Source organism: Gambusia affinis, linkage group LG19, assembly GCF_019740435.1.
Source record: "Gambusia affinis linkage group LG19, SWU_Gaff_1.0, whole genome shotgun sequence".
Classification (NCBI taxonomy): Eukaryota; Metazoa; Chordata; class Actinopteri; order Cyprinodontiformes; family Poeciliidae; genus Gambusia; species Gambusia affinis.
Window position 1 is genome coordinate 21,639,928 of NC_057886.1, and position 23,721 is coordinate 21,663,648.

At 37.1% G+C, this 23,721-nt stretch overlaps 2 protein-coding genes across 2 annotated transcripts in view; one reads left to right on the plus strand and one right to left on the minus strand.

Moving 5' to 3' along the window:
- slc1a9 (solute carrier family 1 member 9) overlaps positions 1 to 23,171 on the plus strand; it is a 65,236-nt gene extending 42,065 nt beyond the window's left edge. The window contains exons 6-13 of the mRNA XM_044101454.1: positions 1,435 to 1,688; positions 4,117 to 4,222; positions 4,312 to 4,438; positions 8,453 to 8,686; positions 10,138 to 10,332; positions 16,403 to 16,537; positions 18,941 to 19,373; positions 20,168 to 23,171. Of these exons, the coding sequence (XP_043957389.1) occupies positions 1,435 to 1,688; positions 4,117 to 4,222; positions 4,312 to 4,438; positions 8,453 to 8,686; positions 10,138 to 10,332; positions 16,403 to 16,537; positions 18,941 to 19,373; positions 20,168 to 20,416 (1,733 nt within the window). The 3' untranslated portion in view covers positions 20,417 to 23,171. The remainder of the gene's footprint in view (positions 1 to 1,434; positions 1,689 to 4,116; positions 4,223 to 4,311; positions 4,439 to 8,452; positions 8,687 to 10,137; positions 10,333 to 16,402; positions 16,538 to 18,940; positions 19,374 to 20,167) is intronic.
- The window catches only part of LOC122822616 (potassium voltage-gated channel subfamily A member 1-like), a 32,340-nt gene continuing 13,069 nt past the window's right edge, over positions 4,451 to 23,721 (minus strand). Inside the window, exon 5 of the mRNA XM_044101457.1 lies at positions 4,451 to 4,586. The gene's annotated coding sequence lies outside the window, so the exon portion shown is untranslated. The remainder of the gene's footprint in view (positions 4,587 to 23,721) is intronic.

Genomic DNA, 23,721 nt, shown 5'->3' on the forward strand with positions numbered 1-23,721 from the left:
GTCAGATAAATTGGTAAGCATATGCTTTAAATCTTTATTTCTATAAAAAGTAAAATTTTTGACACAGACAGGAATAAATCTTTACCCTACTTATTTTTTTTTTAACAAAGTAGGACAATTGTTTCATAAACGCTGGCTTTAGGGTTAGCTTGGAGTTTCCATGTTGCTACTGCAGCACTGCCATACGCTTCAGGGTGGAGATAACGTGAGACTGGTTTACTGCTCGGTGGGTGACCAGAACTGAGCTCGTATTCAGACTCACTTGCCCAATTAGGTTCTTAAGAATCCAAGTTTCTTAAAATTAAAAGTACCATAGCAAACAGCTAATTAGCAACAGATGCTAGCAAGGTTAAAAGGCTTAAAATCAACCTTTTGTAATGAGAGCACAGTTAAAAAACCAATAAACTCTTTGAAACCTTGGAGGAAAAAGTGTGTTTACTTATAAGGTTACAAAATATTTTAAGTGGTAGAAATTTCCCCTAAATCAATCCAACCACGGCTAAGTAATCTGTTTGTCATGGGATATTTTAGTCATGTTTTAGAGACATGGTACCATTTTCAAAGTCTTTTTTGTGAGTAGTTATTTAGCAATGCTTTTAAACACGTCCAAGTATCTGTTGGTGCAACAACTGGTAACTTACAACCAATGATTGATGGACAGCTTGAGGCAGAGCTTAAAGTTTCATTTGGTCCCTTGTTGTTTGGTCAGATTTACTCTCTCAACACACCGTCGGGCTTCCCTCAGCACCTTCTTCAGGCTTGACAGAGTTTACCATGTGAAGTGGCGAAAATCTGAGGCCACTCCATTTTTGTTTACATTTCATGAAGAAGGAAGAGGCTGTCTGCGTCTTTTCAGAGGTTTCTGTGTCGTTTCCTTCAGTGGTTCTTGGTGCAGCGCCCCCACAGGCGAGGAAAGGAACAGTTGGCGCTGAAAAAACAAAGTATTTTTGTTTCTAGTGGAAATCTCTTACTACACTTGAAATAAGACAAAACTACCTTAAAAGTTAATAATTCCTCAATATTGATGAAAAACTATTTTCACTGGAAGATAATTTCACTTATAAGAAAACATTTTTCCCTGAAGAGAAATAATGTCAGTGTAACTAAAACGTTTTCATCAATATTGAGGAATTATTTACTTAAGAGAAACTCTTATTTCTTACTGATAAATTAAATAAATTTTTCAATGGTACTAAGAGATTTGTTATAGAAACTATACCAAAAATACTTGGTGAGATTTTGTGTATTTGCATTGTGCTCAGACGTTTGGATCATTTGGCTCAGTTCAGTGTAAAAGAAATCCACAGCTGAAAATGAAACAAATGTTCCAATTTTGGTCCCCAATCAGGTGTGAAAGGAGCTCTTTTTAAATAAAACCAGATAAAATTAAGAATTATCGTCAGTAATTTTAAATCCACTGGCTGTGACCTGCAGGTCTCGCCGGTCTTGACGCTCGGTCCAGTGGAAGGATGGGAAGCAGAGCCATGGTGTACTACATGTCCACCACTGTAATCGCCGCCATCCTGGGAGTCATCCTGGTTCTGGGAATCCACCCAGGAAACCCCAAACTGCGGGGCAGCCCCACGTCCACATCCGCAAAAAACCCGGAGGTCAGCAGCCTGGACGCCTTCCTGGACCTGATCAGAAACCTCTTTCCTGAGAACCTGGTGCAGGCCTGCTTCCAACAGGTAACCCTGTTAGAACATGTTTGTTTTTCATTCAGTGGGTAGAAAATTCAAAAATTTTACTCAGATAAGAGTAGAAATACTTTGTGATAAAATTACTCAAGTAAAAGTAAAAAGTACAGCACAGTAAAAACATTCCCAAAAGTACATTTTTGAAACGTTACTCAAGTAAATGTAATTGAGTAAATGTAACTAGCTACTACTAATGTGCGGCTTGATTGAAAAAATAAAATTTTATTCTTTAAGGTTGCAGAGCTGCTTCTGAATAAACTATAAAACTTTTTTTTAGACCAAAGTAAAGACTTTAAGTAGGCCATGATTTCCAGCACAATATTTGGAGAAAACAACAGAAAAACCATCTGTCAAGCACGGTAGTGGAGGGGTGGTCCTTTGGTCGGGACGTATTCGAGAGTCAAATGTGAGTTTGGTGCAAACTGGGTCATCAACAGAGCAAAGTCAGACCTCAAGCTGATTTAAATCTGTGGAGTGACCTTAAGAGAGGCAAACCTCAATGAACTGAAGCATAAGCTGCTTATGCAAGTCGTGTTCTCTTTTTTTATAAACTGTAGTAGTTTTCTCTTTTAAAATGCGCTCTGCCACATCTGCACTTACCTCAGTGAGGAATCTGCCAAATCAAACATCTTTATTCTGGGTTTTTTTCCCATGGTAATCTATCCTTTGTCTTTCATTTCTCCCCCAAATACCGCTCCTTAAATTTCTGTTTTACTGCTCCTTTTGTGTGCAAGCATCAGGGATTCATTAGTCATAAAAAGCCTGGATGTTTAAGTGGGAAGAAATCTTCTTTCCCCTTTCAGCCTTTTTGACTCTTTTATGTCTCTTTGTTGTCTTTTATGTTAGAAGCTCTTGTTCTCCATTTGCCTTCTCTTTAAGCTGTTATGCTTCCTTGAACAAGTTCGGATTGGTTTATGTTCATCACTTTTCTTTTTGCATAAAACATTCTTAGATAAACAGATTTTATTCAGCTTAGTTCACAATGAGCTGTTCTAGGGCTTCTTGTCACTTTAAACAGGAAAATGGCTGCAAACAAACAGATGTGCTATTATACAACTGTACATCTTTGAAAAGCAGAAGTGGGGCCTCCTGCACAACCAAAAAGAATGCAGTAAGTGGTTTCCATGGCTACGTTCACACTGCAAATCCATGCTTATGCGACCTTTAACTGATCTTTCCATGACAGTCTGAACAACACAGAGCTGATTTTTACAAATGCGACCCAGGCCGTTTGGATATGTGGTCCTAGATCTGATCCACATCAGATCTTTTCAGATTTATGTCGAGTCTGTGCGGCCAGTTTGTGTCCAACCTGAACGTCATTCATGCATGGGAGCAGGAAGAAAAACACCAAACATGGCGGCCTGTAATGTGCTGGCTCTGACTGGACTTTAAAATTGCAAACAATGCACTCCACCATTACCACCCATGTTTACTTCTGGAAACACTGACGTTACAGCGCCCACTGCGCATACGGGACACTTTCAATTCGTTTGCACACGAGAAATTGCATACATTTGTAAATGTGAAAATCGGATTTCACAAAAAAATCAGAACTGAGCATTTGCGGTGTGAACGTAGCCTAGAATCAACAACAACACCAAGAAAACTGGTCTTTTCCAGCAGGCATTATGCAGCGCACACAGTGGTAAAATCAACTGAACAAACGTGCTGGAGCTCCGCTGGGGTTGCTAGGTAACGGGGTGGCATTGCGCTGGGGTTGCTAGGTAACGGGGTGGCATTGCACTGGGGTTGCTAGGTAACGGGGCGGCATTCCACTGGGGTTGCTAGGTGAAGCTCAGTTCCTGCTGATTTGTGACAGTACAAAATAACTTAATCTTATGAAATATTTTTGGTTTCCAGTGCAAATATCTTAGTGCACTTGAAAGAAGACGAAACTAACTTACAAGTAACTTTTCAGCAAGACATGAGAGGTTGTTTAAATTAATAATCCCTTAATATTGATTTTAAAAAATTGCTTATTCCATTGACAGACTATTTTACTTATAGCAAGAATTTTTTCCATGTTATAAGTGAAGTAATCTGTTAATTTAAAAAGTACCTTTTGAATTACAGACTCATATTTCTTGTTGAAAAGCTACTTGTTAATTAGTTTTGTCTCATTTCAAGTGTACTAAGATATTTTCACTAGAAGCTAGACCAAAATACTTTTTGCAGTGTACATTCAGAAGATTTTTGAAAATGGTAATTGTCCAGACACCAAAAATCCTTAAATTATTGCCAAAAACGGCTGAGTGGGTATTTTTTAAGTGCTTGGAGTCTTTATAGAACCAGACCCCAAAATGGAAGCACTAAAATGTGCAGAACATATATTTTTCGTAAAAATGTAAAGTTAAAGTTAATTGTTCAGCTGCTGAGATGTTAAGAAACCTCTTATGAGTCTGAAATCCTCTTGTAGGTGCAGACGGTGTTGAAACAGGTGACAGTCACGGCACCAAACCAAACCGAGCCTGTGGTGGTGAACCAGAAAAAACTGGAATACAAATGGGGCATGAATGTTCTCGGTGAGTCCATAGCTAGCAGGTTTTTAGTCTGCGTGCGTCTGTTTGTGTTTATTTTGGCAGTAAACTAACTCCTCTGTTTGCTCTTCAAGGCTTGATCGGCTTCTTCATCACCTTTGGGATCTGCATGGGCAGGATGGGCGAGCGTGGGAGAGTCATGTGCGACTTCTTCAACATCCTGAATGAAATCATCATGACGATGGTTTCCATGATCATGTGGTCAGTATCTGCTTGCAGACAAGTGTCTCTGGTTTTGCTCTCGAACGCTGACGGCGGCTTTGCTCTGATGTTGGGAAGATGCCACACAGAAGGTCAGCGGCGGGCGGTGACTAATGTTTACAGGAGACAAATTGTGCGACCATGAAGACTGAAAAGGAAAGGAAGATGGAGAGATTATGTTCACTGCAAAACACAAAATCCTGCCAAGTAACTGCTAACTTATAAGTAACTTTTCAACTTGTTTACGTCGATAATTCCTTAAAATTGGTTTAAAAGTATAATTCCACTGGCAGATTATTTTACCTATAATATGGAAAATATGTGTTGCTATAAGTGAATTAATCTGCCAGTGAAACTAGAACATTTTCATCAATATTAAGGAATTATTGAGTTAAAACAAAACCTTTACAACTTGCTAAAAAATTACTTGTAAGCAAAAGTGGGTAAAAATGTCACAGTAGCAATACTTTAACATATTTTTACTCAAATAAAAGTAAAAAGTAGCCACCCAAAAAATTATTCAATAAGAGTAAAAAAGTATTTGGTAAAAAGTTGATTAAAGTACCGAGTTACTGATCAAAACATCAGTTATTTAAAATTTAAAAATTACATCGTCAGACAAACCAAAATGCAAAGCTATGAGGTTTTTGGTATTTTAAAGATCAAAATAAAAATAATTCATATAATAGGCATAATTATAAAACGTTTTCCAAATCAATTTTTTTTATACCAAACTTATGAAACTTTTCCATAAACTGCAGGTGAGTTTCTGTCTGGTGAGTTTCTGGTTAAAACGTTTTTGTTTTTCATTCAGTGGGTAGAAAATACAGAAACTTTACTCAAGTAAGAGTAAAAAATACTTTATGATAAAGTTATTGAAATATTCAAATTCAAATTATTCATACAGTTTGGTAAAAATAATCCTAAAATTAACTTACTAGAAGGCTGGCTTTGTAACTGTCTTTCATAAACTGAAGGTGAGTTTCTGTCTGGTGAGTTTCTGGTTAAAACGTTTTTGTTTTTCATTCAGTGGGTAGAAAATACAGAAACTTTACTCAAGTAAGAGTAAAAAATACTTTATGATAAAGTTATTCAAATATTCAAATTCAAATTATTCAAATGTACAAAGAAGTACAGTTTGGTAAAAATAATCCTAAAAATTAACTTACTAGAAGGCTGGCTTTGTAACTGTCTTTATGTGACTTTGAATGTTAAGGTCAGAGGTCATCATACATCCAGATTTCAGGCCTGATCACGAGTTTGTAGCTGTAATATTTAGTCTGAAGTAGATTTCTCTCTTTTAGAGCCAAAGATTATAACTTCAGTTTTAAGCAGTTATTTACCTAAAAGAAGCTTTTATAACCTGCTGAAAAGTTACTTGTAAATTAATTCAGTCTCATTTCAAGAGTATTAAGATATTTGCTGTAGAAACGAAACAGAAATGCTTGGTAAGATTTTGTGTTTTTGCAGCAGAGCGTGTTGGTGAGGGACACGGACAGATGGAAGGAGTTAGGGTCTGGAGTCTGTGGTATGCTGGGGAGTAGCAGGATCCATGTAGCGACTCCCAGGGGAACCGGAGAGGAGAATCTCCAAAATGAAATGGATCCACAAGTGGGCAGAGGAGCAGCTTGGCGGCAGGGAATAAAAGGAGAGGAGTTGTTGAGAGATGCGTGTGAAAACAGGACTTCAGAGCAGAAAATAGGAGTTGAGGCTTTGCAGGACTCCGGATGAGTCGCGCAGAAATAGACGATGAAGTGGCACTTAGAGGAGGGATGGGAAAGGAAACGAGGAGACGGAGAGAAACTCCGGCTCTCACTGTAGAAACATACAATCTCTCTGCTGCTTCAACTTGTAGGATCAGATTAAGTTAACTTTTGCTTACATGTAATTTGTAAGAAATTAAATTTTGTCTGTATTTTTGCTAGAAATAAACATGTTTTACAAATAATTAAATAGAAAGTGAGTTCAGAAACCTACAGCTTTTTCTTGGGTTAATTTTGGTTGTGGAACTTTAAAAGCCGTGACCTTTGACATTTAACACATTTAACAACAACTCTGACCAATGATTTCAGATTAGTTTCTGGTGGGTGATATCTTAGGACACTAGAAATAAAACAAAAGTAATTTTGAAGTCCCACAACATATAGGAGCTTGTTTTCAGTAAATGATTCCTTAAATCTGGTGAAAACGTTCCAGTTCCACTGGAGGATTATTTCATGGAACTGGTACGTTTTTAAAGTCAACCTTAAGGAATCATTTGCTTGAAACAAGCCTCTATATTGAGCTGAAAAGTTACTTGTAAGTTAGTTTTGTCTTATTTAAAGTGCACTGTATTTGCACTGTAAACTAGACCAAAAATACTTGATAAAATTTGTGTTTTTGCAGTGTTGAATGATATTTGACGTTATAACCTTTGAACACTGAAAAAACACCAAATCCTACCCACCATTGTTAAAATTGATGGAAAAAGTACCAGTTCCACTGGAACAAACTCAGAAATGTTGATGTTGTTTTGAAGAAAAAGTTTTTCTAGAAACTTTCTGAGCTAAATCCTAAAATTAAACTCATAATTAAGCTCTGTTCTTTGCCTGAAATGTACTCCTCCTTGTTTTCCTATCTACAGTCATTGTGCAAAAACTAACTAAGAAAAAACTTTTCAGCAAGATTTAGTAGATTGTTTAGAATAAATAATTCCTTAAAATTGGTGAAAAACTTCGAGGTCTGTTGACGGATTATTTCATTATAGCATAGGAAGAATGTCTTGTTATAAATGAAATAATCTGCCAATGTCACTGTTTTTTTTTTTTTAAACCAATTAATGAATTGTTGATTTATTCCAAATGTACTACGATACTTGGACTAGGAATACCTGAGATCTGGTGTTGTTGCAGGAGACAAAGTGTTGGTTTTATTGTTAGAAGTGAAATAATCTGCCAGTGAAACTAGTATTTTCTTTACCAATATTAAGAAGCTATTGATATAAAATAAGCTGCAATATCTTGCTAAAATGTTAGTTTTTCAACAACGACTTAGAGTTATTGTAGATAGAAAAAAAGGAGCTAATTTTCTGCCAAAAAACTCAAAAATTAGTTTGAAAAACCTTTGAAATTTTCTCCAAACCAACATTGAAATTTCTGAATACTTTTCATCAACATTAAGGAATAATTTAGTTAAAACAAGTTTTTATGTCTGACATAGCCTACTTGTAGTAGAAACCAGAGCAGAAATACTTTTGTGTTTTTACAGTGCATGTGCAGCTGGACTCCAAAGGAAACTGTGTCCTGTTTGCATCACTCACTCAGTGTAAACATTTGAGTCAGAAGAGCCAAACACAGACTCCACTGTAAACAGACGGAAAAAAACGCATCCATCCAGCCGGATGCTCCAATAAACAGCAACTGTCCGGGATTTCAGCGCGCTGCGCAGCTGACCTGCAGCTGCAGGCCGCCGCTCTGATTGGCCCAGCCGCAGGGGGCGGGGCCTAAAGGCGAGCTTCGCTTTAAACCGGATCTCCCAGAAGAGCTGTCTGAATTTATGAATGGGAACAACTGTGCTGCAACGCGTGAAACCAGAGATCCCAGTATGTGTCAGAGGAAAGGCTCCACTGGGGGAGAAATGATCTGATCGCAGGAATTATTTAGAATTTTACAGGTGGAATCTCATAGATTGAATTATTAGAGGAATAAAATCGGGAAAATGTTCAAAGCACAAAATTAGCTTATAGCTACCTGATCATAAATTGGAGTGGAAAATAAAACTTTTTAATAAATTGATAGTTGAAAGACACATCATGTAGTACAGGTGCTTTGCACAAAACAGTTGGATGACAGTTGGATGTTGGTTTTATGGTTTGATGTTGGATGAATGAACAATTGGATGAAGAGATGGATGAATGATGGATGAATGATGGTTGGATGATGGTTGGATGATGGTTGGATGGATGTTTGGATGGATGTTTGGATGATGGTTGGATGCTGGTTGGATGACATTAATCCCTCCTTCCTGGTTGCTCAGGTATTCCCCCGTCGGCATCGCCTCTCTGATTGCTGGTAAAATCGCCGCCATTGGCGACCTTGAGATGGTTGCTAGGCAACTAGGGATGTACATGGTGACCGTCATCGTGGGCCTGGTGATCCACGGTGGCCTCATTCTGCCCGCCATCTTCTTTGGCATAACCAGAAAAAGCCCATTTACTTTCTACTCCGGCATCTTCCAGGCCTGGATCACAGCTTTGGGGACCGCCAGCAGGTACGACCTTCACCTTCAAAACGACCTTCACCTTCAAAATTACCTTCACCTTCAAAACGACCTTCACCTTCAAAACGACCTTCATGTTTAACACAACATTTTATGATAAAAACTTCCAACCAAAACCATCTGGAAGTTGCTTTCTGATCTCATCTTTGATTTGGCTTCAGTCTTAAACTCACTGTCTATACGACCAACATACACTCTAAAAAACTATTCATGCTGTCTGTTGGTAAAGCTCAAAATAAAAGCATTTTTTCAGCTGAAGAAAATTAAGTTGTCTACATGTACACATTTCAAAATGAAAAAACATCTCAGCTTAACATGAGTTTGAATGTTATTTGTTTGCATTGCTTAAGGGAAAAAAAAAATTACAAACCAAAGAGCAAGAGAAGCAGAACAAAAATCTGAGGTTGGTGACATTAGCTGGTCACAGGTTTCTTGTTTTATAGTGTTTTATTAAAACAGCCAGAAGTAGGTAGAGGATGCAAAAATAGTTCTCAAGTGAAACTACATCAACTTATTTTTACTCAAGTGAAAGAAAAAAGTCCAAAAAATTCTAAAAATTATTTGGTAAAAAATTTCACTGGATGACTGATCAAAACATAAATTGTTTAATTTTTTTTTTTTAAATCACATCATCAGGAAGATCAAAATATAATGTATGTGTATATTTGGTATTTTAAGGACCAAAAAATGAAAATAATTTGTATAAATAATGTAATTACAAATTCAGGCTGACCAAACCAGGTCGAGTTCCACTTGGGTTGCTAGGTAACGGGCGGAACTCTGATGTGGTTGCTAGGTAACGGGCAGTGCCTGCAGATTTGTGACGTTACAATCCGGAAGGGTTTTGAAACGGCTCATTTTCCAGACAAAAAACATAAAGTTATTGCCAAAAACTTTTATTTTTTGTTTGTTTTGTTTTTCTAAGTGCCTGGGTTGCTTTTAGAGGCAGTAGAACGGGAACTGTTGACTCAGTTTTTCAAGTTGAGCCAACAAACCCAGTAATTTTTAGAGTGTATAACTTCGTGTGAGCGCCGGCTGTCAGGCAGATCCCAGGTTGTAAACGTCTAAGCCTCCGGGTCTGGGCTGGAAATCTGCTGGAACCAAATGTCATTCTGGCACATCAGCCGGGTTTTAGTGAAAATCGGTTAATCCTATCAACGTTTTCTATAATTATATTATGAGCAGAGCTGAGCAGGGCCAGGAATCAGACTCCGTTAATTCACGTATGGAGGGATTGAAACAGTGGCCGGCAGCAGCTGTCAGGAAGAGGCTGTCGCCCGGCTCAAGTTTCTGCCGCCTTTTCTTCGTCTTTACCCTTTCACCTTTCCTCCACACGTCTGCGCTTAAGTCTCACACCACCTGTCTGCATATTTTATGACTCTTCACTTCTCATCTCCTGAAATTGGCGCCAAATTTTGTATTTTGTTTTGGTGTTTTTTCAGTGCGGGGACGCTGCCGGTCACTTTCCGCTGCCTGGAGGAAAACCTGAAGATTGACAAGCGGGTGACTCGCTTCGTGCTGCCCATAGGCGCCACCATCAACATGGACGGCACGGCGCTGTACGAGGCGGTGGCCGCCATCTTTATCGCCCAGATGAACGACATCACACTGGACGGCGGGCAGATTGTCACCGTCAGGTAGGCATAAACGAGGAAGAGCTTCTGCTCAGGTTATATGAACCCAATCAAATCACGCTAACTGGATGCGTAATGACGAAAACAAAAATCCAAAATGTTGATTTTGTTCAAAAATTAAACTGACAGTCTGGGCAGGTGGACATTAATCAGAGGTTTATTCACATGAACACTAGTTCTAGATTTCAAATATTTCATCAAATAAGTTTCTAAAGGCTTTTGTGAAAATGAAAAATCAATAGCTGCGTTTTGTTGACCTATAAATTGCAAAAAATTGACTTACTGGAAACAGAAATTTTGGGAAAAAAAATTGATGCTGCTCTAGGATCAGGTAGATTGTAGAGCAGCATCATAATTGAAATTATTGTATTTCACAAAACTTCTATGGACATTTTTTTTGCCTCACAACAGTTGCACAATCAATAATCAAATATCAACACTAGAAGAAGAAAAACAAGAAGTGGAAAAAGTTTTTTTAATGACTTCTTGCGTGAGCAGAGTTTGATTTTAGTCTCATTTCTTATGTAATGGAAACACCACAATTGTGTGTTTTTTTTCTTTTTAGCAATAGTGGAATATTGACAATTCTTATGCACACAAGTGATGGAAATGTAGCTTTTCCTGCACAAAATCTTCTGCTTTATTTTGTAAGAAAATGTGAAAAATTACCAACAATGTTGGAAAATGATTAAAAAAAAACTGAGTCAGCCTGGAAACTAGAGGAGGGCGGATCAATCCAAAATATCAGTAACCGCTGCAGCTGAAAATGTAACAAATATAGCAATTCTGGTCCTGATCGAATCAAATCTACTGAATTATCAGTTGTATCTAAATAAAATAAAAATGTATTACAGGTGGAGGTTTTCCTCCCAGCAGGAATCGGATCAAACCAAGTTAATGTCTCAGAATAATCAGAGTTTAATGTAGTTTTGACCACAAGGTTTTTTATTTGTCAAATCTAAATATTTGAGAACATATGATTCATTTTCCTTACACTTTGTGTTGGTTTCTCACTCTCAATAAAACACATTGAGGTTTGTGGCTGTTATTGTAACAAAAACAATTCAAAGGGAATTAAAACTTTAGTAGAAACAATAAATTTTATCCTTTGAGGTGTTTTTGTTGGTCACTGCGTCTTTCAGCAACATTACAAGCTGCAAACTGGATTTCAGTCCATGCACAACATGTCACATCAGTTTTTATGTGGCTCTTGTTGCATAAATTTGACTGAAATCTTGTTTTTAAGTCTCTTCTTCAGGTTTTTCTGTATGGTTTTTTTCTGCATGTTAAGAATACATCAGATTTGTGGCCATTGTAAAAGTGTTGGGTCAAAACTAAACCCTGTTGAACCCAAAAGTATTTAATTTAAGACGGTATAAACAGCCTGTCTTTGCTCTTCTTGTTAAATTTTCTGCTTTGAGGTATAAAATCTGCTGCCAAACTCCATGTCTTTCCAGGAATATGTATTATTTTTTAGCTGTTTCATTTAGTGTTGCTTCCAGAGAGCAATAATTCACCTTTTACAACCAGTTTTCACCACATTTGTCTCGCTGCCCTGGCCTAAGAAAGCAGCCAGAGTTTCACTTTGTTCTCATTTTTTTCTTTTCACAAATATTTTCACTTTTATGCTAAAGTAGAACCATCATTACCAAATTTAAACATCCCACTCTGTGCTTTTAATCTCAGAACCCTTTTGGTCAGAAAGATGATTCCTAATATGTGACTCTGAAGGGAGCGGCCTGCCGCACAGAACAGATCGCCATCGGTGATAACAGACAGCGCAGGATTAGCTCAGACAGCTTTAAACAGGAGGTTTGGCTGAAGCTTTGAAAGCAGAGATCACTCTGTCAGATTTACCAGTTAAGTGAAGCCGTTTTCCTCTCACACACAAACAGACGGAGCTTTTTACCAGCTTTGTCAGAAAACTTGGCCTGACAGCTTTTACAATTTGTACTTTGTCGGATATTTCTCACAGATGTTCGCTTGGATCTGCACATTTCCAGGCCACCTGTAAAATGTCTCTGCCTCTAACAGCAATAAAATCAGAATTAGGTTTATGGATAAACGGTCAAATCTCATCGTAATTCAAACCAAATGAAGTTCCGATTCAGAAATATTTCACTTATCCTGCAGAGAAATTAAATGTCCTAAATCATTTTGTCCGAGTCGTTGTGAGCAGGAAGGATCTCCAGCAGCAGTCAGTCCTGCAATCTGAGGAGGCCTCTGACTGAAGAGGTTTATTCACATGTTCTAGATTTTAAATATTTGATAAAAGAAGTTTCTAAACATCGGTCTTAACATCGGCTCCTCCACCACACTGGAGAATGTTAAAAGCTGTGTAAAAACTCATTTTTAATCCTTGGCTCTTAACCAGAAGGAGTTCTGATTACTGAAACTGTTTTGTTTCCTACAAAGTTTCTCCAGAAACGTTAGTAATGAGCTTCTGGGAATTCTGGGAAAGGCAGAATTTCCTGGAATTCTTTAGAACTGTAAACAGAATTTAAAGTCAGAATTCTGAGAAAAATCTGAATCTTGACAAAAATAAGAATAAAAATTCAGAGAAAAAAACTTCTTTTCTTAATTTTCAGTGGCACTAATCCTCTTCCATACATTTATAATAATGCAAGTACACCCTCTCAAAGATGAATAAACTTTGGTTAAACATTTTAATTACCCAAGATACTGATTAATTATTTCACTTATTAGATGGAGAAAATGTGAAATAATCTAATGAAACCAGCACTTTTTCACCAGCATTAAGGAAATATTAACTGAAAACAAACTTCTACTGCTGTAAAGTTACTTGTAACTGTAACTTTTACTGTATTTCAAGTTTTTAAAAATATTTCTACTAGAAACTTGACAAAAAATTGTTTTATTTTTTGCAGTGTGTTATTTATTGTGACAGGCTTAGTTTTTGTTTTTTTACTTTATGTGTTTATTTTAAATATATAGCACCAATTTGTTGAGCTTTTTTCAGTATTAATTATAAATACATTCACCCAGAACAAACGTGTCCTAACATATTCTTAATTAACTCATTCTGATATCTGTCAGCTGTTTTTCACTGATTTTCTTTGTGATTTCTGTGAAAATCCTCCTGACAAACAAATTTTTCTGCTGTAACCAGAAACAGAATTGCTCAGGAAACAGTGCGGATGAAGCTGTAAACGCAAACAGCTGGAGATTGAGCCTTACATGAGAGCTAAACGCAACAACACCAGGGTTGTAAATTATATTAATTGCATAGTTTTACAACTAAACCAAATCTTTTGTTGCTTTTTGTTTGCATCTACGGTTCTGTTCAGACCCTAAAACAAAAATATAACCAGATAAAACTCATTAATAAATTTCTCTCACAGTAGCAACATTGATAAAGTGTCAAAGTTTGTTTAGAAAAGGAAATTAACTTGGATATTCCCAGTGCATTCTCCATGAAACATTAAGTTTGCTTATGGATGTGCATTCAGCTGAACCAAATCTCAACAAAACACCAGGCTTTTTGGTAGAGTTGCATGACTAAAGCAGATTATTCTGATATATGGAAGAGAGTGGTGGAGTAAAAATCTAAAATAAATGCAGTAAAGAAGCAATCAGACATTTTTTCCCATGTCTGAGGTTTCGGCTGAACATTAAGTCTTAATTGGAACCAGTCTGCTTGGACGGGACTCAGCTTGTTATGGCTGCGGGTTGCAAATAATGCCCAGCACTTTGAAATTGTTTATTGTATTTCTTTTTTCCAACAATGTCTGTTCACCACTAAATTCCACAACGTAATTTTTGAAACGTGCTGGAAAGTGTTTTCCTCTGCTCTGAAATATTCGCCGCATGCTGCAGGCGGTTGGAGACGAACGGAGACACGACTCGGATTCCCGACGGTTTGTGGCGAAAGAAAACCGACGACATCATAAATAAATTATTACTGTTACTGTAACAGAGAACGGATCAGATTCTGTAGAGAGGAAACAGACCTGGAAGAAGAGGAGTTTGGTTTTGTTTTCATGTGACGTCGCTAATTTTGCAAAAAGAAAGTTAATCTGAGTAAAAAAGGGCAGCAGCATCCTGTGGGATTCTGATAAAGCTGAAAATAATCCACCTGTCCGTTCGTCCATCTGTTCATCCATCCACTAACTTTTTATTTGTTTGTGTGGTTTTTTTTAAATAATCTGTTTTCCAGGTGTTATCATATATTGTAAAAAGTACATCAGATTAAGGCGTTTTAATGTTGCAAGTTATTTACATAAAATTTACAGTCTGTATAAAATGGGTTTTCCCCATCCAGTAGCAGTCAGCGTCTTTACGGGCTCTTTAAGGTTAATGAAGTAATGTCTAATGCAGATTAATGGCCACCATTAAACCGTCTGAACGTGCTGAGTCAGGGTTTGAGGCCCTCCAGAACGCTCTGACTGGCTGTTGCATTTACTGTACCATTAATCCGCTCTCTTAAATGTTTTCTGACAGCTTCATTCACTAATGTTGTTGGAAATTCTTCACAGAAACGTTCGCTCGGCGTTTTTTCAGTTCATACGTTCTCACGTGATGCTGAGTTTACAGGAAAGCTTCGAGCCAGAATAAAAATTAGGTGGTGCTTGAGGCCACAGTCTGTCTTTGTGAACAAACGGAGTTCATGTTAGGTGACAAACAAACTTAAAGGTTTCTATTGTTCTTCTGAAACATGTTTTTGCACAAAATCATTCTTAGAGAATGAAAGTTTCACCCCCCAACTCAATGTTTACAGTTACGTGTGAAAATGGCTGAAAACAGACAAACGGCACAATTATAGAAAAAATGTATTTGAAAAGCATTAGTAGGGCCTCCTGCACTACCAACAAGAATGCAGCAAGTGGTTCCTGAATGGTAAGCCAACAACATTACACTTGTCTTTTCCAGCAGCCATTGTACAGCGGTAAAACCAGCTGTCCAAACGTGCTGGAGCTCCGCTTAGGTTGCTTGGTAACGAGCGCAACTCTGTTGTGGTTGCTAGGTATCGGGGCAGTGCATTACAATGGGTTTTTGAAACGGCTAGTTTTCTAGACACCAAAAAACATGACTTTATTGCCAAAAACAACTTTTTTTTGGAAGCAGCAGAAGCTCAAATGGAAGCACAGAAAAAAATGGCTGCAAACAGATGGGCAGAATTACAACCGTCCATCTTTGAAGAGCATTGGTAGAGCCTCCTGCATAACCAACAGCAATGCAGGAAGTGGTTTCTGGATGCTAAGTCAACAACAAAACCGTCATACTGCGGTAAAACCAGCTGACCAAACATGCTGGAGGTTAAGATACTTACTGTGTCTTTTATCATTTATTGTGATCAATATCTAAGAATTTAGATTTATTGCCGTCGTAATACACTCCAGAAATTGTCTTGTTTTGTCAGAATTCGTTTTACTATTTTCTTCACTGCCTGTTCAATGAGTGTCAATGAATTTAAAAGTATGATAAAACGCAGTTACTGTGTGCAGCTTAGTGACACAAATTACACTTCTTTATGTGTCTGTTCTCCCAAAGAAGTTAATAATTAGAATTATTTGAGATATTATTTGAGATATCAAGATACGAAAGGCATTCTAAATAAAATCTCATTATTTTTACTCTAATGGATTTGTTTTAAAGAGTAGTATTGGTGTTTGTGGGTCTACAGTTGCTGCACCATTCTGTCACATCTACCTTAAATAGAAGTAAGAAATATTTATTATCGTCTCTTTTATTAATATCACAAAATATTATGATAAAACTGTAAGTCCGCATCACCCACCAGTAGCTGGAGTTCACTTCGGTTGCTAGGTGACGGGCGACACTCTGGTGGGGTTGCTAGGTAACGGCGCACTACCCATGGGATGTGACTTCATAAAACGGTTGATTTTCCAGGCAGCAAAAAGCATCAAGTTGTTGCAGGAAACTGCCTGGTTGTTTTTCCTAAAGGCTTAGGCTGTTTTTAGAATGAAGGTACAAAAACGTGTAAAATGTGAATGTTTCCACAATAGGTTCCCTTTAAACACATTGTTCTCTTAGTCAGGCAACCATATGTTTCTTTTTGCAGAATTTAAAACGTTCTTTTAAATTCTGGCAGCATGACGGCCACCCTGGCCAGCGTTGGAGCCGCCAGTATTCCCAGTGCCGGACTGGTGACCATGCTGCTGATCCTGACCGCCGTCGGCCTGCCCACTCAGGACATCAGTCTGCTGATCGCCGTCGACTGGCTGCTGTGAGTAAAGGAGTCTGGTGAGCAGGGAATGAAAATATTAAACCATCTGCAGTTATTGGCTCCGCTCAGAGACATTTGTTAGTAAGTTCTGTTTTTTTGTTGTTGTTGTTGTTGTTTTGTTTAGTTGTGTAAACTGGCAAGGCTAAATTTAAAAAAACATTGGATTCACTGCGGAGGACAAAAAGCAGTTTGGGTCGGAGATTTGAGTTCCATTCAACAAAGTTCCCACAATCCACTGCAGGAACTTTGGCCCTTTTCTCCTGACGGAGCCGTTTGTGAAGTCTCACAATAATAAACCAATAATTTGGTTTCTCTAGCCTGTAATAGAGAAAACAATGTTTTCATTACACAAAGTCAAATGTTAGAGTTCCAAACTAAATAATTAATTTGAGAGCTAAATTTGTCATTTACTAATTATTTAGCCTTCAAACAAAAAGATTAGCTAATACTAATATTTTGTTTGTAATGTAAATATCTAAGTGTGAGGTAAATATTTAGTCGATATACTAAAACTATTTTATTTGAAAGTTAAATATTTAGTTTTAAATTTTAATATTTAGTTACAAAAGCTGAATATGTAATTTGAAAGTTAAATATTTTGTTTACAAACTAAACATTTAGTTTTCAAATTAAATATGAAGTTAGAACTGTTTAATTTTGAACTAAATATTAGAATTAATTATTTAGAAATATTTATTTGGGTTGAAATATTTAAAACTAGGTGTTTTAATTTGAAAACACAATTTTCAAATTAAATATTTTGTTAGAAAGCTAGACCTTTTATTTGAAAGTTAAATATTTAGTTCGCAAACTAAACGTGAAGTTTGCAAACAAAATATTTAGCTCCAAATAACATTTTTAGGTTTATAACTAAATATTTAATTTGAAAATTAAATATATAGTTTGTAAACTGAATATTTAGTTTGTAAACTAAATATTTATCTCTAAAATAAAAAATTTAGTTTGGAACTCAAACTAAATTGATACATTTGTAAATATATGAATAACATGGTGAAAATCTGACTTTGAAACATGAACCCATACGTTTCTTTCTCCCCGATAAGCTAAATAAATAAAATTATTGCTGTTAGTTTTTTACTGTCTCTTTACAAACGGCTCCCTGTGAGACGGATCTGTTCAAACTGACTCAGGTTTTCTGAGTCAGACTTTCTCACGCACACCTTTTGAGACTTTGACATATTTTTACCTGATGGTTGATGATGATGTCTCAGTATTTCCACACAGTGCTCTGTCATCATGATGTCATCGTTTTACAGAAAATAATGAAGCTGCCACCCCCGTTCTTCAAAGTCAGGGTGTGGTTATCACGCATTTCCCATTAAAATTTCCATTATTATTATTTCCAAAACGTTAACAGTAAAATTTTAAATGCGTCTGACTTTTTATAATCCTTTTAGGATCACGGCTTCTTCCTCTTTGAGTGGCATTTCAGCTCATGTCAATACATTTATTAAGTCTCAAATTGATTTTGCTTTATTCAAGGGGCTAACATGACTATGAAACAAAGCCTTGTTAATAAAACTGAAGTTAAACGTCAAATAGAAATAAATTTTCATTCTTTCTGACCTAAAATAGAAAATGTTTAGTCTGATTTAATGCAAGACAGAGAAAAAAACGGTTATGCTGCTTTTTGTAGTGTGAGTAAATTTCTGGTTTAAGCTTTATGGTTGATATGGGTTGTGTGAACTAGTTATGAGTAGTCAGTATCTTTCCTGAGGCAGCCAGTAAAATCAGGGGGATTATTTTGGAGATTAGTGGCGTTTACAGACATTTTGGGGTTAAAAAAACAAATTGATGTATTTTAAGTGCATTTTACAATATTTTTAGGATTATTTAAATAACTAAATTCGTATAAATTGATGAAAAGGTAATATGTAAGACATTCTTGTATTTTTTTATTATTGTGCCAAAAAACTTTTTTTGTGCAATTTTGAGATTCAGAAATTGTTTTACAAAAAAACAAGAAAATTTCTTAGTAGAAAAGTCAACAATGTATTAAAAAATTTATCATCTTTCCAAGTTTCAAAAGTAGAAAATTTTGACTTTTGAAAGTAAGAAATTTCCACAATTTTCCTAAATATTTTGGAGGTTAATTATAATTTTAGGACTTTATTCTCCTAAATTCATTTTTAAAATTTTCTTAGCCTGGCCCCAATTCTCGATTGTCAAAATATTTTTGTCAGGCAAAATTACAAAATGTGCAGCACCAGTAATACAGGCATTTAAATCCAGAAATGCTCATTTGGGCCACATATAAATACATAGAAAAAACTACATTTGAAAAGGGCACTTTTTCTCTCCGGAGGAATAGGTGCATGCGCTCTAGCACCTCCTAGTGTCCAAACCCATGATTCCACTTCCTGGTTGTTTCTGTCCACTCAGTGACCGAATGCGAACCTCCATTAACGTGGTTGGGGATTCGTTTGGCGCCGGGATCGTGGATTATTTATCGAGGGCCGAGCTGGCGGAGCTCGATGCAGCGGAAATGCTCCCGACAGAGGAGGAGCTGGACTTCATTCCTCCACCGCCGATCCTCACCGAAATGGACCTGGTCAACCCGCTGAAGCCGCCAGAGCTGCCGCCTCGCTCCCCTCGCCCCCTGAAGATGAACCATCACAGCAACGTTCTGTCCCAGTCCCAGTCTGCCACTTACTCACCGTCCTGCTCCATCCGATCTCCGTCTCCTCACTCCGTTCGCTCTCCCTCCCCGCGCTCCGTCTGCTCCCATTCCCCTCGGCCTTTCCGCACTCATTCACCTCGCCTCCTCTGCAGGACGGAGCCGGGCTACTCCGCTCTGCCCAGCCACGACAACCAGGTATCCCCCAACACTGAGACATGACTTTTACCACGTTAGGGCCTCCGTAGAACAGAAAATACAATAAAAAAGAGGAGGGACTTCCACCACAATACTCTGAAATTTTGAGCTTAATACCAGAAATAAAAAAAGAAAGAACATTTCTGAGTTTGAAAAGTTGAAAATTTGCTGAAAAAGATATTGAAATTTTGAGATTATCCTCAGAAAATTTCTAGAAAAACTTTGAGATTTCTGAGATTTTTAGAAGCCAAAAATTTGCTAGAGAAAACTTAAATTTCACAAATTTTCTGGAAAACATAAGAAATAAGAAAATATTTTGAGATTAATCTAAAACATGTCCTAGAAAATTTTTTTATTTCACCTTGAGAAGTAAAATGTTTTGTAGAAAAAAACTCAAATTCCTCAGAAATTTTAAGATTAATCTGTAATTAATTTGTTCGAAAATTGAGAAGATTTCCAAGCTTGAAAATTGGCAAAAAGAAAAAAATACTTTTTGGGACTTTGAGATTAATCTTAAAAATTTTTGAGAAAAAAAACTTGAAAAATTCGGAGTCAAAAGTAATTTTTTTTTTCCTTCTGAAAATGAACATTTTCTATTTTTTTCTCAAAAATTTAAGTTTTTTCCAGCAGAATTCTGAAGCTCAGAAATGTTTTTGTTTTTTCTAGAAAATCTCTAGAATTCTTTTGAGGAAATTGACTCCCTTTTTTTCTTTTCTACGTAAAATTGTCCTAATACTCCGTTGTAAATTTACATTCATCAAAGAATGCTCTGATGTGTTTCTCTCTGCTTTTAGATTTCAACGTTACCGCGCGGCTACAGAGAGCGGAATCGGGATCGGGATCGGGATCGGGATCGGGATCGGGGGCGTGACAGGATCCGGGACAGAGAGAGGGAACGGGAACGGGAACGCCTGAGGCCAGAGAGCGAAACGGAGGAGGAAGAGGACAGAGAGCGAGTTCTGGGCGAAGTGAGCGACGGCGAGGAGAGCGACGACACCGCGTACGATCGGCGCTGCGCCATCTCACCGAGCGATTTACCGTGACGTCATCTTAGTCTGTTTGTTTTGGTTTTACGACACATTTCCACTTTCAGCATCAAAACCTAGAAAAATCCAGTAGAGACAACGCAGAAACTCACACAAGCTGCATTTCCATGACTAATGGCCACAAAACTTTGACATTCCATCGTCATTTCTTCCTTCCTTTCTTTCCTCCGTTGCTTCCTACTTTGTAAATTTGCTAGAAAACTCTAAGAAATTTTCTGAGTTTCAAAAAGCCAAAATTTGTAGTTTTGAAAATCAGAAAATGTCCAGTCTTTTTTTCCAGAATTTCTGAAACTAATATCAATACGTTTTTTCTAGAGAATTTCAGAGATTTCTAGATAAAATTTATTTCCTCTTTTCTTCCTGCATCATACATTTTCTAGAAAAAACGTGGAAATTTTCAAAAGTACATTTTTTTCTCTCAAATTTCTGAAATGTTTTAGAATGTCTTTTTTTCCCTCCATTTCTTCCTTCGTCATAAATTTGCAAGAAAGTCAAAAGTTTTTGACTCAACATCCTGACAGTTCAAGTCTCTTCTTTCTCAAAAAGTTGAGAATTACAGTTTTTGAGAAAGTTTCATTCTCAAAACTTTCTGAAGTTAAACCGAAAATTTATTTTATTTTCAAGAATTTCTTCCTTCCTTTTTTCTTTCCTTTTTTTATTCATTCCTTCCTAAAGCAGACACATTTTTAAATTTAATTTATTTTATTAACTCTTATTTATTTAATAAATTAAAACAGCCAAAAATATCTTAACCTGTTCTGAAAAGTTTTTCTTTCCTTCAGTTTCCAGTTGCAAATGTTTATCAACTTATCAACTATTTATTGATCTGATTACAATCAGATCTCAGTTTCTTTAAATTTATCTGCCAGAATGCTGAAAATGTAAATTTAAAAGCATAAAACAATGAATCCGTCCAGCAGATGTTATTTTTTTACACTTCTTCGCCTTTCTGAATCTCTCTTCCTTGGTAATATTGCTCAAATCATGTGAGATTTGTACATTTATTTGTTGTGGTTTGTGTGCGATGCTGTTTTAATGTTGTACGTTTAAAGCTGTTGGTATTTTATTCTGGTGCTGTCATTTCATTTCTGTATGTCAACCACCATCCTTCACCGCTAAAGTCCTAAATTAGATTCACATCACCAGGTTCTGTGTATAATAAAACCTTATAGATTTATTTAAAGTGATTGTGATTCGTTTGTTTTATTTTTTATTTTTTAAACACATCTTGTGCAATCTGCAGAAGGATTTGCTGTCAGAAAGGGGTCAGAAAAATCCCAGAGACAAAGTTATTACAGGACGAACAGAAACGGAGGCAAAGTACGCACGTCACACAACACAGCGACCCGAGCGCGTTTAATCCGCTCAAAGACGAGCCAGAGACGGGCGAGGGGACGCGGAGGGCGGCAGATGGCCACAAAGACGTCAATCGTTTTCATTCTTCCCAGACAGCATAAGGCCAGGGAGCGCTGCTGCATCCGGAGGATCAGAATCTGTTTCCGTTTTTATATGTATATATTTAATGAAAAAACGTAAATTTTTACTAAGTACAGTTGGTCTGATTTTTGTTCAAACATTTTTTTTCATTGCATTCAAAAAACATATATGAACAACATAGAATGTTAATAATTACAACTTTTCAGCAAGATATCGACCCTTTGCAACTACGTCACCACGTCACTTTAGGCGCCATGATGGACTGGACGTCGGAAGTGAGGGACGGGAGTATTGAACACAGCGACTTAAGTTGTTTCACCCTTTTCCCAAGTTGCTTTTGCCAGTTTAGTCATCTCTTCTACTTGTTCGAGACAAGCTAAGTTGTCTGTGAACGTAACACACCTGGTTGGGGCTAATAGACGGCGGTATTTACTAAAGCTTGAAGTGGCCAGAGTTCTGACGAGCATGCGCATAGTGCTGTAGGGGAGAAAATACGATTATTTTACATACCACCCATAGTCCCGCTGCCATCGTAGAACAATTCCGTTAACTAAATGAAACATGGAGATGTAGGTATTATTAATTTAGAGCTGTGCGGTACAGCAGAGGGAAACATAATGCATAAAAACCGTTAAAGAACTCAAAACCACTTTTTCTCGCTCGGTGTCGGCTACGCTACACGCAGACCCGTTGCCACAGCAACTGACAACTTGTTTTAAGTAAAAAAATTCTTAATATAAATAATAGTGAAACGTTTTGGGGAGGCGTGAATGAATTCTAAAAAAGTTAACTCTACAAACTTCGGTTCGGTTGAAGTTGACTGGTGCGGTTCGAACTTATATGCGAACAAGAAGGAAGTGAATGTAATCAAAACAAACACGTAAGTCTAGCTAGCAGGAGAAACGACGCCTTGTGTTTTGCTAATTATAGAAATCCTAAAATCTGACAAGTGGATGTTTCCCTCAGGGTTTTTTTCAGATGTTTTGTGTCGTTTCCTTCAGTGATTCATGGAACAGCGCCACCACAGGCGAGGAAGGGAAAAGATTTGTTTGAAACAAATGTCGCAGTTTTGGTTCCCAATCAAGTGCCAGTGTAGACAGACAAAAAAAGTTTATTTTTGAAAAAAATATAGAAATATGAAATTTTGAGAGTAAGCTGAGACATTTTCTCAAAAAATTTTCTATTAACGCTTTAACATTTGTGCCAGCATTTCTCTGAGAAGTAGTTCGTATAATGAGCTCAGCAGTTCCACCAGGTCTTTGCTAATTGTTCCTGGCTAGTCTGAAGGAGCCTGAGGGATGCTTGTAAGCCTGGAAACTGCAGCTCAGGGGAGAAGCTGCGTCTCGAAGGCGGAGCTAGGTCCATCCAGCCGTTTTGCACCTGAATGGTTGCCATGGCGATAAAGGATTTCTCAAATCAGAGCAACACTCCAGGTATGTTTTTGACTAGGGGAAAACATAATGTAAAGCTCTAAAAAGTAGATTTTTATATAATTCTGCCTCCTTAAAAAAGAAAGCGGATTAGTTCATTTGAATTCATTGAAAGTTTTAGAATGTATAACACTATCATAAACATTATTAATAACAGTAATAAATGGTATCATATGATAGTTAATTGAAACTATTGTTTTTATCTCCAGAATGTCAAAAGTTTGAAAACTTAACTTGAAAATGTTTGAACCCTCATTTTAGCCGACAGGTTTTCTGCCATTGAGAGAATTGCGTGTGTGCGTGTGTGTGTGTGTGTGTGTGTGTGTAAACATTTAGGAAAGCTTGTGCCTTTGGGTTTGAGTATATTAAATATTTTAAACACCCGACACTGACCGGAGCAGCTGTTAACCTCTGGGTCACCATGTCGGGTCTTAA